Below are 17,076 nucleotides of genomic sequence, written 5' to 3'. Positions count from 1 at the left end.
ACAATCCATTAAAATCTGTCAAGTTAATGACTCAGCTGTTGTCATAAACAAAGCCTTGTAACTTTGTACTTGTGTTAAACATTCTCAACACAAGTACTGTAAAAGGATTCAAACTATTATTTCATATTTGATCCCCGACCTCTCCTTCAAGGTCACTCGACTGTTCTGAATGTCAACGATAGCGCAGAGCTATTTATCAAAACAATGTTTCTTACTGCTGTTGTTTGTATTACCAACATACAGCAATGATACATGGCGATTCTAAATATCAGATTACTTTATTATGACTTTGACTGTCGATTACAGTAACAGGTTCTAATTATTTGAACATTTAACAATATGACAATGTCCCTGAGGTATATATTTTTTCCTTTTTGATGCCAGTTTGACATTACTAAAAATTACACAAATTTTACTAAATGCTATACATGTGATATATGTGCATAAACAAAAAACCCAAATCCCTAAAAGTCCATCAACTGAGCTGTGCTAGCATTAAAGATAAGATATACATTTTAAACCAGATTTGGGAAATTCTCTTTACAGAAGTTAACAATAATGACTATAATAGTTTTTTAGTGACACTTTGTCTTGTTGAGTGTCAGCAGAACACAGCTTGAAGAAAAGACTCAAGAACAAATACTTCAAATTTCTACTTTAATGTGAAATGTAAAGCACTTAAAGACACACAATACTTTCTGGTCGAATCTGTAGAAAAATGATTTTAGCAAACAACTTTAATAAGAAAACAGCTTAAAATCACTTTTAAAAACAGTAAAATGGAAAAAAGACAAATTATCATTTGGCAGTCGTCGTCATCTTCTTCTTCTTCCGGCCATCCTTAAACACAGGAGAACTCAGGAATGTGGTGTCAGTGAATTTATCTCCACGCCTTATTTTGCTGATAGAAAACATAAATGAGGTTAATACTGTGCTGTTCTGGGTTTTCGCAGGGCCACAGATTTTAGACAGAAACATCCTCACCTGTTGAGAGGCGGCTCCTTGTAACTCACGGCACCCTTCCCAGGTCTCCGTCTCCTGCTTCTCTCTCCATTTTCACAGTCTGGTGTTGTCAAAGTGTTGGTTACTGTCGATAAGACTCTGCCTGCGGGGACAAACAGGTACTGCTAAGCACAGCATCATAGCATGCTGCATGCATATTACTCTGTGCTTTGCTTCTCAGCTACCCTCTACATTTACTCATACTGCATTAGGGCTGTTCGATATAACGATATATATCGGATGACGATATAAAAACGTCTATCGTTTCATTTTACACTATTGTTCGTTTTGTGGTGTCGCAAAATAAACTGTTTACGGCAATATTTTTTCATGGATTTGATGGTCACTGTAGTGGCTATATTAATTTGTTAAAGTTCTCTCTTTCTCTTATATTTTATATAACCACACTACGGACGGACAAGAGCCTGTTTTTATGCGTTGTCATTAGCAACAACGACGGTAAAACCATCGCGTGTCCGCTTGTTTATTTTCCACATAAACCTTTCACAATAAAGCTCAAGATCCTGTTGAGACTTTTCAAAATAAACTGGATCACGTGAAAGAGTATGCAGAGTGTTTACGGATGAGAAGCAAAAAAGAGCCGTCAGGTGCTAAAAAATAAACCTTAGACTCAAACGTTAGAACAGGCTTTTCCCCGCAGCACGCCGTGTAATAAATGCTCACAAAGAAAATGGCGGCCGTTACAACTTATGTCTAAAAATGTATCGTTTCATACATTGGTTAAAACACTCGACTCCAGGTACGCGACGCCCAGCTGGAAACACTTCACGCAAGCCGAGCTGCCCGAAATTCACAGAATTTACAGAAAATGTTACATTTTTGTGATTTATATCGTTATTGGGACGATAGATGGATATGAGGATATGAGATTTTGATCATATCGCACAGCCCTATACTGCATTATGATAGCCAAATTCACAATCTGTCCTTATGTATATACTTTTCTGTTCAGATAAATGTTTTGGGGACATTTGCCACAAACATTAATGTCTTAAAGTGACAGGGTATTGAACCTTTGACCTTTGTCTGCTATGACCTCAGTGATAAACAAAGTACAATTATTACCCATCTGTCACAAATGAAAGCTAAAAATGTACAAACTCAGTAACATAAGAGCTGATGACAGAGCTGTGCTTGCATTAGACTGCACTGCTGTAAATAAAGACTGTTCCACACCTGGAGAGGCTTCAGCCGTTCCAATTGTCGCGAGCCTGCCTGGTGTTTCCCTGCTTGGAGTGGCGGGTAGAGAGTCCACATCGAAGTGAGCTGTGCTGTTATCCACGTCCAGCCACGGCGGCAGCTCATCCATCAGCAGGTCGCCCACATTCTGATGAACTGCCTGGTCGCTGGTGTCCACCGTGTGACTGCAGGTGTCCGATGCATTCGACATCCTGGTGATGTTTTCAGAACTACATCCACTTCTGTTCTTAGTTTTTCGTCTGTAGACAACAAAAGTCTTCCTGGGATATCTGGTTTCCGTGGCTGTGTTCAGCATGAATACATTTCTAGATGATGTGGGACTCGAATCCCTCCTGGACTGCGAATCATTCAGATGTTCAAAGATTTCATGCTTTTCGCTGATGACAGACTGTGAGTCGAGCATTTGTAAATCATGTAATTGATCTTTAGCAATTTCAGAATCAAGGCAGAGAGCAGAGGCGTCTCTAGGGTCAGGAAGATAACATGTTTCACTCTCAGATCTTAAGTCTTTGTTGTCTTTTTTCTTCGTCTTGTCATCTAACAAGTCATCACCCTCTTCTCGCTGCACCACTTTGTTCCTGCTGGGCTGCCCTGTTTTGTCTCTCCTGGATTTTTTAGGTTTTTGAAACTGTGATCCTAAAGCCGCCTGCCAGTCTAGTGGCAGTGCTTCACCACTGTCACCGCTACTTGAGTCTTCTTGACAGTTCCCAGAGTCCTGAGTGGCCACCCAGGATCGCTTCCCAGAGCGCCGAGTCTTTGAACGATTGCTTGATTCTAAACGTCCAACAACGCTTTTCCTCATGACTGCTTCTTCTGCCTGAAAACTGGATCCTGTAGGAGGCGCCACATCATGCTCTGGTGAGTCACTGTCGCCGGTTATTGAGATAACAAATGTCTCCCTGCATCTTGATTTGTGACCTCCCCTAGAATTAGTCACAGTATTAGTTTTGCTAAAGGACAGACGCTCCGCATGCTCTGACTCTGGTTGTGCACAAAGCAGAGCGTCCTCAGAGACTTGAGACTGTAAGCTTTCGTCTCCCGCTTTAGGTTTTTGGACTTTCTCCTGGTGGGATTGGCTGCCCTCACTTTCACCAGACGGCACAGTGAAAAAACTTTTCCTGGTTACTGAAGAGGCCCACTTTCCTTTAGCTCTGGACTTCCTGCATGTTATTTTGGAACTTGTTTCTTCAGCCACACTTCTGCTGGTGCTTGAAAACCTCATTTTAGGATCAGAGAAGTAATCTTCCACATCCATTTGGTCTACATTTGAGATGTTAGTGCGGTCAGAAGATTTGACTTTATCCTTTGATACTTTCTGATGCTTGCCCAGTTTAGGAATGCGAGTGACAGTGGCAGTACTTTGATCCTTCAGCGGCTTTTTATGTGCTTGTAACAAAGATGCAGACTTCTGCACTTCTATACTTGAGCTGCAGCTTTGCTCCTTGTCCTTTCTGCCAGAGCTGACTTTTTTTTTCGCTTTGGTTTCCACAGTGACTATCTCAGTGGCTTCACTTAAGGTCATCTCCATGGTTGCATTGAGCAAAACAGTTTTCTCTTGATTTTTGCCAAGCTGTGTTTCACTTTCCATGGTGGAGACACTGGGAAGATTCTGATCTCCAGAAAGGGATGGTGTGGATTTTTCACAAGTCTGACTGTTCTGAACAGAGACGACGGAATGAATATCAGCCTGGGACTGAGAGGGATTCTCCACATCTTCCCTCGGAGTATTAGCCATGCCAGACGCTTCTATGTGGGCAGCCTGTGCACACTGGGTGGACAGCCTTTTTTCAGCTTCTGTGTTATCTGCACAAAAAGCAGAGTACATCAGCATTTCACATCATCAACATTTTACAGTTAACACTAAAACTTTCAATGCTTAAATCACGCCTACCGTTGCAAACATCAGTCGACTTTTCACATGTATTCAGAAAAGTGGAGACGTCCTCGTTGATGGTTTTTTCAAGCAGGGCAGATGTTGTGATTTTGCTGGTACACCACAAATTCCTTGAAACATCTGTCTGCAGCGGTAACTGACTAAAATGGGACAAAAAGGCAAGATATTAAAAATATATATAATTTTTTTTTCTTTCAACTCACTAGTGAATGCAGGTGCCACCCTTTCAGCCTCCTGGTAGACTCAAACTTGTCTGAGATTTTTAGGAGATGCATCTGTGGAATCAACTGTGAAATCCTACATTGCATTCACAAGCTTGGGTCCACCTGACAGGGCGATGACAACACTCCATCAGCTCTTTTGCAGCTGAGAGGTAAAAAAAAATTTCACACTCTGGTTTAGTGACAGCAGTCTGACACTGTTATTTTTATTATTATTATCATCATTTCTCACAGCTTCTCTCCACACTGTTAATGGAAGTAGTAGAGCAACTTTTCACAGTGCATCAGGTAACATATATTGAGATGTCTTGCAGCTATATTTTGGGGGACCCTATGCAACTATAAGAATGTCTCCCAAACTTGACAAATATTACCGTAACCTACAGTATACAGTAGGTTAGCATAAACAGAACGTGTGATAATCCACTTGTCACTTGTTGTTATAGAGCAAGATCTCGCTCTATGTCGAGGCTAAGGTATTTTAAGTAAATGCTAAATTGACCACTGTTAGGCCGTGTGCATGCGCAAACATTTCTGTCACTGAAAACAGAATTTTACAGTCAAGTCCTAAAGTATTTGGACAATGACACACTTTGCACAGGCTCAAAAGTAATTTGACAAGCTACCAATTATAAGATTGCTTTTAATACTCAAATTTGTTGAAAATCCTTTTTAGTTAATGACCGCCTAAAGTCTAGAACTGGCAGACATCACCAAATGCTGTGTTTCCTTTTTGGAGTTGAAAAGTTAAATGCTCCATATTCCTCAAGCAAAATGAAGGTAGCACATAGCTCACACGTTTGATCTAAACGCAAACTCAATGGCATGACGCTGCAGAATGCTGTGGTAGCCATGCTGTTTCAGTGTGGCTTCAGTTTTGAATGAATCCCTAACAGTGTCACCAGCAAAGCACCATCACACCTCCTCCTCTATGCTTCACAGTGGGAACCATGAATGTAAAGAACATCCATTCATCTTTTCTGCACAAAGACACAGGTGGAACCAAAGATCTCACATTTGGACTCATCAGACCAAAGCACAGATATCCACTGGTCTAATGTCCATTCCTTGTGTTTCTTGGCCCAAACAAATCTGTTCTGCTTGTTGCTTTTCCTTAGTTGTGGTTTCTTAGCAGCTGTTTGACCATAAAGACCTGATTCACGCAGTCTCCTCTGAACAGCTGATGTAGAGATGTGTCTTCTACTGCAACTCTGTGTGGCATCTATCTGGGCTCTAATCCAAGGTTTAACACAACTTCTGCACAACACAACTGATGGTCCCAACCTCATTAAGAATCAACTCTGACAGGCACACCTGTGAGGTGAAACCATTTCAGGTGACTACATAATGAAGCGCACTGAGAGAAGGCCGAGGGTTTGCAGCGCTGTCAACAAAACAAAGAGTGTATACTTTGAGGAATCTAAAAAATAAGACATATTTAGATGTTTTTTTAAGATTTTTTGCTAAATAATTCCACATATCTTGCTTGGTATATTTGATGTCTTCAGTTTTTATCTACAATATTATTTTTACTACAAAAAGTAGTAAAAATAAAGACAAACCATTAAATGAGGTAGTGTATAACACTAAAATGGGTCTTAAAGTGTGAAAAATAAAACCCTGGTTTTTCCCCTTAAGGCCATTAAGGCCATTCTCCCAACACTTAATCTCGATTTAACGGGTGGGTTGAGGCTGATACTTTTTCACATAAATCTGGGTGGGTTTGGATAGTTTCCCTGAATAAATCATCATTTAGAAACTGCATTTTTTATTTACTTTGCCCAACATTAAAATTTGTTTGATGACCTGAAAAATGTTTTTTTGGTTTTTTATTTTTGCAAATATGCAAAAAACAGGGAGGGGCAAATACGTTCTCACAGCACTGTGTAAGAAAAGCAACTGAAGCTGTCAGTAAGATATAAACATTGTATTCTTGTCCGTGTCTATTCAATAATGTGCTGTTTTTAAAAGTGATAAATGTTACTAAGTCTGTCACTGACTTTTATGGAAACATGACCAGGCTACACATTCTGACACACTTAGGTGGCGTCACTGAAGTGACCTTAATAAAAAAGGAGTGCAAGTCTGAAAAGTGTAAAAGAAATGTCAATGCCATTCAGAGATGCCTAAGCTAAATCAGTGGTTCTCATTGCAAAGAGCCGATCACTGTGAACTCAGTTCATTTCTGACCTTCCAGCTGCAAGATTTTCCATTCTGATGTCACCAGACGAGATCCGGGAATCTCCTGAAAGGCTCTGAGAATCCTGTGAGAAGCAAATGTTAGTATGGTTTGATATTGCAATGCATTTTCTTCTACTTTTGTTCAAACTTAAGTGGCTTTCCGTCTAAACTTTTCCTAGGATCCAAGAAATGTTCACACAGGAAGCGATTCACTTGTACCGCATCATTTCATAGCTGACAGTTGGTCACTCGTTGACATTCCAGGCTTAGTTGTCCAGATAATCCTCCAATGCAATTACCAATCAATCTTAAAGTCTCACTGTGAAATTAAGTATAGTTCAAGTTGGGACCCAAACACTGCACACCAGCAGCAGTTATTTCATGCCGTTTCTGAATGTCACTGACTGTCTATGGTCTCCAGTTGCCAAGTCACTGCTAATCTTTTCCTTGGTGCATCATTAACCCCTCAGAGGATGAATGTTTGACTGCCAGCGCTACATTACAGAGTGTGTGTGATGCTAAATTGCAGAAGTGCAGCCAATATTTCATTACAATCACTGCAAGCCAGCACACATCATGCACAGCTTCTTACACATCTGAAGTAGCTATGGGAAACTTTTAGAGCCCGACCGATATATCAGCCAATATTAGCAATCTGTTGATAATCATTTTCATTTATCTGCTGATAAATTAAAATGTATAATAACTGTTCAACCAGTTATAGTAGTGACACTGAATAGTTTGTCCGTCAGCGGTCAGGCAGAACTCAAACAAGTAATCCACGACTTGTTGTGCATACTATCGTCATAAGGACTCATAATTAGCTACAAAGGATCAGTTTAGGGAAATTTGTTTTCTGTGCCTGAAATTAAAAAACAAATATGGATTTTTAAATAATCAAATATCAGTATCATTACATGTCTTTCAAATCCTGTATTGGTGAGGCTCTAAAAAAAAAAATCATCTGTCAGCTGACAAGTTGTAAAGATTAAAGATAAGTTGTAGAGTTGTAGAAGTTAAGAGTTTGTCAGCCTTGAACAGTTCTGAAGTTATGTGCATCAGTAGGAAACCCTGCATTGTGCCAGTTTTAAGTAAATTTTTCAGCAGCGCTCACCAAAATGTCACAAATATGTCAATATGCCACAGAAACTGTAAATATGTATTGAATGAAATCCTTACGCTGTCAGAGAACAGGTCTGCCACCATGTCCAGGTGCTGCAAAGCATTACTACGGAAGTTGTTCAAGATAAGGAGCTGCAAGAGGAAAAAAAGACGCTCTGCAGTCAATGCAATCAATCCAGCGGAGCATCGCTGCACTCTTCTTTGCATCATGACCAGTAACTGTCTACTCAGAATTTTAGTGCTGTAGAAGAACACAAGCAAACGACAAACGCACCAGTTTTCTGTGCTTGTATTTCTTGGTGGCTAATTCAAAGCAGAGAGCGTCCACTTGTTTCTGCAGGTACATGACCTCCATCTCCAGCTGGCTGCTTCTCCTCCTCTGAGCTTGCAAGGCCAGAGCTAAGGCTTTGTTGTTGGTCTTCAAAGAGACCTTGAAGAAGGACGAGGTATCTGGTGCGGAAACACGACAGTATTTGTGTTTGGCATTTACATGAACTCTTCTTTCAGCAAATTTCTGAGATCCAAAAAAAGCAAACAGACTCACTGAGAAGCTTATTTTTTATCTTGGATGCTGCAGTTGAAGTCTGCTTGGTAGCCTTCGAGGCCATCATAGTCTTCAAAGAAAACATTATCAGATGAACAGGAAGACTCGATCAAAAACCTGAAAAAGATACACACGTTAGTCATTGTACACAGTAATTAAGAACACCCAGCAGCATGCATGTGTTTGTCTTTCCTGTGATGCTGTCAAGTCACCAGAAACTGTATTTAAAAGATAGACATAGGCATGCTGGCATCATCCACTGCTTAGTCAAGTCCTGATGTGAAGCATCAGCCTGATCATCTTGGCATTTTCAAATCGGACATGACAGTGGATCTATGGAGGGAAATTAGGCTACGTTCACACTGCAGGTCTTAATGCTCAATTCCGATTTTTTGATCAAATCTGATTTTTTTGTCTGCTTGTTCACACTACAAATAAAATATGACAGCAAACGTTCTCTAGTGTGAACCTTCAAAGCAGCCCGCATGCACAAAAGAAGACGTCACACACAACGCGCTCTGTTTAGACCCAGACCAAACAGGATTGTTTGACTGATGGACCTTAATATAAAGACGTGTTTCAGACTTTACGTTTCCCAATTTAGCTTTAAGTTGTAAAGTTATTTTGTTATTTACATAATAATGTAAATAACCTAATAATGATCCTTATTGCTGTTTTAGAGGAGCGGTGCTTCAAAGGATGCAGATTTCTGTCAGAATCTGCAGATTATACAGTATAAATAAAATGTTCACATTTCTCCAACGTTGTCTTCCCAACAGTTTCACTGGTTGGCCAGGAAGCGTTCGCGAGGGCGCTGATAATTGGCGTCTGTCTTGTGTCAGTGACGTAAAAGACGGATTTAATGCGACATGACCGTTCAAACAGCAGTCGCTTTCTAAAACATCAGATATGTATCGGACTCAGCACCACATACGAAAGTGACCCAGGTCGGATTTGAAAATATCGGATTTGTGCTGTTCACACTGTCAAACCATGATCGGATATGGGTCGCACAGGGTCAAAAAAGTCAGAATTGATGCGCTTTCGCCTGCAGTGTGAACATAGCCTTAGTCTCAAAAGTGTTACAGCCATGTAAGATATGATCCACAAGCATAAACACAGATTTGTGTGTAACTTTGAGTACCCACAAATCCCACACACAAATACAGAGCAATTTGAACGCACAAAACTATTGTACAAACGCATGTATCAAACCCTTAATAAACAGTGACCATTTATGCACACATTTTCAAGTTCAACTTATCAAAACTGATTGTTTTTGTTTACTACAAATATTTGCAATGTTCATTTCCTTTGCTTACAGATCGCTAAATACACGTGCAAGAAACACCTGATGTGTACAAGTCACGCTGCATGTGCATGTGGAGTTTTGAGACACATTTCACACTGCCAGCTTGCACGTCCAAAAGTGAAAGCTGGATTCAAGTGCTATTGGAAAACTGGGACATCTGGGCTTCCAGCGGATTCTTGTTGTTTCAAATAAAACACATATTTATTTCTAAATAAGCAAAACAGTTCATTACCCCTCATCCACTTTACCAATTTACCAGTTAAATGTGCCATACGTTAGCATGTATGGCATATGTCTTAACTAACCTATCGCCACTTAGTGGACGATCTTCTGCTGGGAAAAGGGTCAGAGCACAGCTGAAGATGGGAGAGCACCCTGGTTGAACATTCCTGTGGCTCATCCTCTGAAGTGAATATGTGCTAGCTAAGCTGTTGTATATTTTGAATATAGAAATGATCCCAGTGATGTGAGATAACACTTTCATATTCATCCAATCATTCCTCAATAACAGCAGATTAATGTTAACATTATCTGAATGCGTAATAAACAGTCGATCATTGTTATCAAATCAGCTGTATCAGCAATACAGTTTGAAGAGTATGTCTGCTGTTCCTAAACTATCACCATTTTGTCAGAATGATTTCCCATCGGAAGATTATTCACTAAGGTGTGACAGCTTATTATATACTACTGCATGGCATATTTAATTGATAAATGTATCATTTGTAGTAAAGAAGTGATGAACTCCTCTGTTTGTTTAGAAATAAACACCCATTTTATTTATTTATTTATTAAACACAGGGAACCCACAGGTCCCAGTTTTTCAGCAGCACTTAAATGCAGTTTATATTTGTGGATCTGTGGGAAGCTGGCAGTATGAAGATCCTCAGAATTTCACATGCAAAGTGATGTTCTATGTGTATCATGCAATATGTGCATTCATATTTTTGTGAGCAAAAATCCCAAAGCAAATAACTTTAGGCATTTTACATGCAGGGAGTTTTCCGAAAGAGAAAATGATTAGATTTGTGGAGCTAAACTTAAATATGTGTGCGTAAATATCACTCAGGTTTTGCATTTGTAAAATAGTTTTCTGTGTGTTCACACTGCCCTACATTTGTGTGTGGATTGGACCATTTTTTGTGAGTATTCAGAATTACAACCAAATCTTTACAGACATTTGTAACTTAATGCATGCTTGCCAATCATATCACATACATTTGTCAACCTTTTGAGACTAATTTCACACAATATTGCTCTGAGAAACTAACATTGGTTTTGATAGGTTATTGGCTAAAAGTTGCTTCACTCTGTTTTATCTTCTCTTCTGACTCAAATGGGACAAAAATAGTAGAAAATGAAAAACATACTGTATTTAATATGACGTAAAACTAGTGACTGAGACAATAAACTCAACAAAAAATGTTTATAGATGTCATAAATCAGTGAAATTCTAGAATCCGACCAATATATTAAATATTAGTCTAACTTAGCTCTTATAACAGCATTTATAACAGCTATGAAATTAAACTGTTAAGAGTGTTGCCGTTGTACAATGTGTAGAACACCACAAAGACAACAACCAGCTGATCCAAGCAGAGTCGGACAGAATGCAGACGCATAATTCACAGCTAGTTGTGACAGTAAACAAAACTATTTTTAAAATGCACTGTTATATTATCTTAGTAAGGATTCATAAGGAATATTAGGGAAACTTGTTTATATTTTGTGTGTCTGAATGAAAGAAAGCTTTTTAAATCATCAAACATTAATATCAGTATTGATCTTTAAAAATCCTATATCAGTCAGGCTCTGCTGTCTTCAAGTCAATTTCTCTGAAACCAGACTTCTTTTTTTTTTTTTACAAAAATAGTGGTCACCTTTTGATGGCTAATAGAAAAAACATGCAGGTTTCTGACTTGCTAACTGGATATCACCAGTTAAGTCATATCATAAGGGACATCCACACAGGAAAAGGTGATTCGAATTTTATTGAAATAATAATAATAATAATAATAATAATAATAATAATAATAATAATAATAATAATAATGGATTGCATTTATATAGCGCTTTTCGGGGCGCTCAAAGCGCTTTACAATACCACTATTCATTCACTCTCACATTCACACACTGGTGGAGGCAAGCTACAGTTGTAGCCACAGCTGCTCTGGGGCAGACTATTTGTGGCCATCTAAATAGGTGTGGGCAATGAATTATCCAAAGGGGACACATGACAGACTGGGACTGTTTTGGAGGCCCACAGCAATAAGATTAACTCGGTTCTGCTCAAAATTGATTTTATCTCTTTATAGGCTTATTGCTGCAGTCTACCACAACAGTGCCAAATTTTTATGTGGTCCTTTGGGAAAACTAATTACCCACCGCTGCCGTATAAAGTATAGAGAAATGATGGTGACTTAATAATGGGGGCAAATCACGAGTTAAACTTTTCTCAGCTTTAAAACGACCCACTGAGGCAGGCAGCAATGAGGGTAAAAGGTACTGTTGACTGGTATGTGAGGGAGTGCATATGCCAGATGGTTACCTAGGCAACCAGAGGACGGTATAGCCACTAACAACCAAACGTTATCTTAAAAATCATGCATGACAATGTGGACGAGGTTTATTGGCACAATGACTATAAAATTTGAAAAGTGCTTGTCATTAACAGTTTGGGGTTTCTTTTCATAAGAATAACTTATTAATACTCTGTATCTACTACATTAACCATCACAAACAAACGGGTCACAATATAAAGGAAAAACGAGGCGAATCTTATAAAGATGTAGCCCACCGCATGCCACCACAGCAGCTTGTAGTGTCCCCTCCCTCTGCTTGAAGGATGAAACAATTCTTCCAAAATGTATTCTGTCATTAGATCTTTCATCCCATCACTGTCAAACTTCCCATAAGCGAAGTTATCATATAAGTTATAGTATATAACTTATTCAATATGTACCTCTCAATGGGTGAAGATTTGCAGTGACTCTTCTCTATTACAAGACACGTCGACCCAAATCATGCAGTAGCATAACTAAACCGACACATTCTTTCATTGTACGTTGTCAAGGATTCATGTTTTCCTTAAACTGTCTGGATATCTTTTTTCTTACATAACTCGTCTTGTACCTGCTTTCAACAATAAAAAAATACCCATGTAACCCACTGTGATTAAGTAATAGTTTTTAAATAAAACAATCATAAGATATGTGATTACCTCAGCTCACAATCCGGAAGTTTTTTATAATTTGTCTGCACTGCGCTTCTGTTAACATTAGCTTAGCTTACTTAGGCTAAATCTGCTAGCACGTTCGTGTAACCGGCGTATTCTTGCAATTTGGTCAAAACTTACGGTAACTTCAGCCACTGGTAAGACTTGCCTCTGGAAAATCTTAGTAACTACCCTTCATAGCCACGTAAACTGACGTTCAAATCGATTCAAACAAGGCTAATCGTGACTTTACTGAATAAAAATGTTACGCTGCTGATTGCATTTTAAACATAAACAAAAAGTCAGCCGGGCTTCCACGCAAGCGTTACAGGGCGTGTCCAACAATCTGAAAACCAATCAGAAACGATGTATGCTGTTCCCCGAACTTGTTTTGTCAGGCAGCTCAAAGCTAAAAGTCACCAGGTTTTAGCGCAGATGTTTAACTTTACTGACAAACTTAAGTTAAGAGCAGAGGCGGAGCCAGACATTTGAAACACCCAGGGCTTAGCCCTAAAGGATAGTATGCATGTGGGATTTTTTTTTTTTTTTTTGGGGGGGGGGGGGGGGGGGGGAAGAAATGACTGAAAGATTAATAGGCTCTGTTTTGAGTTTTGTTCAAAAAAGAATGACTTCATATAGGGAAAAAAATATATCACATATGCAGGACAACTTAAACTAGTTTTTTAATTAAGCAGCAAGGCAGAACAAGGCCAGGGCTGTATCAAGGCACGAGGACTAAACCCCAATTCAACCAGACCCAGAACTGATCCGGAATTAAAACAGGACTACAACAGTTCAAAATCAGGACTACTGAGGACTTAACCAAAACAGAACCAGAATCAGAACTAGATGATAGTAGCACTAAAAATCATCATAGACCTGCACTACACTTATTTTTTAATTCTACCAAAGTCCACTATTTAGATTGAGAAAAATTTATATAATTATTTAGCCTTGTTGTGCAAACAAGCCTGCATAACTTAATAAATGTATAACTTGAAAAATAACAAACCTAAAAAGAAACACTAGGTACGAGATACATGAGTTACCTATGATACGGTGATACTTTTGGTAAACGACCATTTGACTAACATGTGTGTCTCATCTGCTCTTGTTCCATCTCTGTTCTGTCCTCATTCTCCTCTCTCTCCCTCTCTGTTCCTCTCTCTCCCTCTTTGTGCTGACAATCATCAAATATACAGTTGAAACCAGATATTTACACACTCTTCAGATCAAAACACAAACACTTTTTTAATTGTAACATCAAATCAGACTAAATGTTTATTTTTTTAGATTGATAAATATAAAAAACGTATTTGTTAACTTTAAGAGTAAAGAGAGAAACTATCTGTATTTCTTAATGGCACCAAATTGTATTCAAAACTGAGCCACACTTATGGAGCTCCACAATTCTTTTCCTGTTGTTTTGGTTGATAGCTCTTGATTTTCCCATTTCAAAGAAACAGTCTCTGTGTTTTGCCTTATATGCATCCACAGCTGTGCCACCAATTTACTCACATGGACTCTACCAACCTATCAGAAGCTTCTTCAGCTCAGAATGGAACGTCTGGAGTTTCTAATTAATTAACAATAAACTTAGTGTATATGTACTCCTAAATTTGATATAAGTGATAAAAATAGAGAGCTCTGTCTCTCTTTATTCTGACATTTAACTAATTCAAAAGATATTTCAATATTTATTTATCCAAAACAAAACAAGTTTACTCTAAATTGATGTTGTACAGTAAAAAAATGTTCTTGTGTTTTCCATAAAGTGTATGTAAATATCTGGTTTAAACTGTGAATATACTGCTGTGTATTGAAATTCCTCTTGTTTTGCATATACATGAAATATACTGAACAACATACAAAGCATAATATATAAAATACTACCAGAGTTTTTTCTTTGAAAGAAGCTCCTTATGTCCATTCTTGTATATCAGTACATTACTGAAACCGATTTATTTAGCCGTGGAGGGTAACAACTGAAAATATGAAATAAACACACATGTAAGCTAAGACTCTCTAAAGAAACAGCATTGTTGTTTTTCAGCTTTTCATTTCACCATTTGTTGATTCACTTGAAGAGCAAGTAAGTAATATGGGTCAAGTGCAGTATAAATGATTTGCTTTGGAACCTGGTCAAACTTCAGTTCTTGTCTGTCTGCCTAGCTCCGTTTCTCCAACAGCGCACTGGCAGGCAGCAGCTGCCCCGCCCCGCTTAGTGTCTGAGCTCGGATCATACCAATATTAGGGGGGATTTACACACAGTCCTAAATTCCCACAGTGTGCACTATGTGCTTCGAATATTGTGTGTAGTTTTTTGTTTTATACAGTTGTCAGCCAGGCATCTAACTATGAAAAAATTACACTCCAAAAGACCCCGGGCTTCTGACAAAACAACCCGGGCTTAAGCCCAGTAAGCCACCCCCCCCCCGCTCCGCCACTGGTTAAGAGTGAACTAATATTAAAAATAAACCGATAACAACTTATTTCATATAAAAGACTAAATTCAGAGGTTTAGTCTTCGAACAGTTTGGCTACACAAAGTTTGTCTGACAAAGCTGAATGTAGGAAAAGACAAAAATGATAAAATTGAAAGTTTTAGCTCACAGAAGAGACACTTTTGTGACATTAAATAAATAAAAATAGAAATAATCCACAAAATGTTCCCCTTTTCACTCAAAAAATGCAATTTTACATTGTATGAGTTATCCATTTACAAAAGGAAAAACAAAAGAAGAAATTACATGAAGAACAATAAGAATAAGTACAGCGGCATTTTTTAACAACATAAATACCACAACATTTTTAGTAAAAGTTGGTCAGACTTTGTAGTTTTCTACAAAAACCTCTTATTTGGTTGTACTGACTTTAGCGAGAAGCGTTTTACCTTATCAGCTTGACTGCTGTTGTGGTTTAGACTGTTGTAGACTTTTTTTCTTTCCCCTATTTGTATGTGTGTTTATATACATCTCTTAATTGTAATTATTTTGTAATTTGCTTATTTTGCTTACTGTCTTTCATATAGCTATGTGACTCAGTCTGCTACCCTGTGTATCTGTTACTGTTTATTTGTATGGAGAATCAAATAGCCATAAAAATGTAATAGAAGTAAGGTAATGGCTGAATGTGTTTAGCTGCACTTGAGACATCCCTGTTCAAACAACATTGCTTTTAGTCACCGCTAAAGTAGGAGACTGCCGCCTGGCTGCCATCCTCTAATGAACGCCTCCATCGCCGTCTCTATGTTCGGCTTTTGCGCCTGGCTGGTCACAACCAGTGGTGGGAGTCGATTGGATAGGTCTGTCTGGTGTTTCAAAGGAGTCGGGGTTTCCTCCAGGTGTTTTACAGCTGCCTTGAAAGCGGAGGTGCTCCATACAGTGATGTCAGTCTCCTATAGTGAACGGGTAATTCATAGTTTTTGCTGTCACGGCAGTTACCCAGATTTTACGACCAGTAGAGCCTACCGGCTAGTTAGCATACGAAGCTAGTACTAACTAGCTTGGCTAAAAACAGTTGTAGCTGCTTCTGTACTGTTCGTCAAGCTAGTTGATCAGCACGGCTTGAGTTGAGTCATAGTTTCCGCCTACAAAAAACAACTAATTCGTTAAAAGACATTTCAAGATACTTGTAATTATAAAGTCAATATGCTACAATTAAAATCTGGTGATATAAGATACGTAAAAGGTATTCGTTTAGGTAGTTAATAGCGAGCTAGTGGCTAACTTTGACGACTAGTGAAAAAAAATGTGGAAAATGGTGATGGATATCTGTGCAGTCTATGAGCGTATCCAAACGACAGCAATCTTTAGCTCTTTGATGGGGCTGAGGGCTTGGTCGTGTCAGGACACTGTAGTGACGCTTCGGCCTATTTTGATCACATGATAAGGTGGTGGATGTGGTCCCTCTGCTACTTCTGCTTTCACTACTAGTATCTAAAATGGCTTGTATTGCAAACTCAAAGTCCGTGGCCTTCTTGAGTAGGTAAGTAAAAAAGAGATTGGTATCGGCTTTTAAGCTTTGATCACGGAGAATTTTAAGAAGCGGATGCGGACCAGCCGAGAGTCTTTCTTGTCACGAGGTCGAGTTCATGTGTGGGACCGTCAGCGATCAAATGTTAGATATGTCAGCTTTAGGTTGCAACAGCAGTGTGTGAAAGGAGATACAAAGATGTTGTTCCCGTTGATGAAAAAAAAGAAATTTCAGAATTACAGAAAAAAAATCAAAGTAAAAAACCTGATAATTTCTTCTTTATTTTTTTTTATTTTTTTATTTTTCTTCTTTTTTGGAAGTGATAATTTCTTCTTTATTAGCAGACTCTTTTCCAAATATACTATTTGAAAGAAATTAAACAGGTTGCCC

The 17,076-nt window shown here is 38.7% G+C and overlaps 2 protein-coding genes across 5 annotated transcripts in view; one reads left to right on the top strand and one right to left on the bottom strand.

The window, feature by feature from the left end:
- Window positions 1-562: 562 nt before the first annotated feature.
- sgo2 (shugoshin 2) lies at window positions 563-13,113 on the bottom strand. Of its 2 annotated transcripts, none has more exons than XM_082508330.1 (9): window positions 12,718-12,846; window positions 8,186-8,302; window positions 7,916-8,091; window positions 7,699-7,773; window positions 6,529-6,602; window positions 4,115-4,257; window positions 2,200-4,026; window positions 985-1,105; window positions 563-901 (listed from the first exon to the last, which is right to left on the bottom strand). In XM_082508330.1, exons 2-9 carry the CDS (start codon window positions 8,268-8,270, stop codon window positions 799-801), a joined length of 2,604 nt encoding a protein of 867 aa, XP_082364456.1. In that variant the 5' UTR covers window positions 8,271-8,302; window positions 12,718-12,846; the 3' UTR covers window positions 563-798. The 2 variants fall into 2 exon arrangements, with proteins under 2 accessions (XP_082364456.1, XP_082364455.1); XM_082508329.1 differs by lacking the exon at window positions 12,718-12,846 and adding an exon at window positions 12,853-13,113 and having other exon boundaries at window positions 565-901.
- Window positions 13,114-16,149: 3,036 nt separating this feature from the next.
- pikfyve (phosphoinositide kinase, FYVE finger containing) overlaps window positions 16,150-17,076 on the top strand; it is a 30,880-nt gene continuing 29,953 nt past the window's right edge. For 2 of the 3 annotated variants that reach the window (XM_082509312.1, XM_082509311.1), the window contains exon 1: window positions 16,151-16,698. In XM_082509312.1, the coding sequence (XP_082365438.1) occupies window positions 16,655-16,698 (44 nt within the window). In that variant the 5' untranslated portion in view covers window positions 16,151-16,654. Of the gene's footprint in view, window positions 16,699-17,076 lie in introns of all 3 variants that reach the window. The other variant, XM_082509310.1, reaches the window with a different exon arrangement.

This window comes from Aulonocara stuartgranti (genome assembly GCF_965226115.1).
Source record: "Aulonocara stuartgranti genome assembly, chromosome: 16".
NCBI classification, from domain to species: Eukaryota; Metazoa; Chordata; class Actinopteri; order Cichliformes; family Cichlidae; genus Aulonocara; species Aulonocara stuartgranti.
This window is presented reverse-complemented; position numbering and strand designations above follow the sequence as displayed.

Coding starts and splice junctions, on each gene's coding strand:
- sgo2 (XM_082508329.1), bottom strand. CDS start 8,270: ATGTTTTCTTTGAAGACTATGATGGCCTCGAAGGCTACCAAGCAGACT. Junction 7,774..7,915: donor AATACAAGCACAGAAAACTG/GTGCGTTTGTCG, acceptor TTCCTCTTGCAG/CTCCTTATCTTGAACAACTT. Junction 902..984: donor AAGGAGCCGCCTCTCAACAG/GTGAGGATGTTT, acceptor GTTTTCTATCAG/CAAAATAAGGCGTGGAGATA.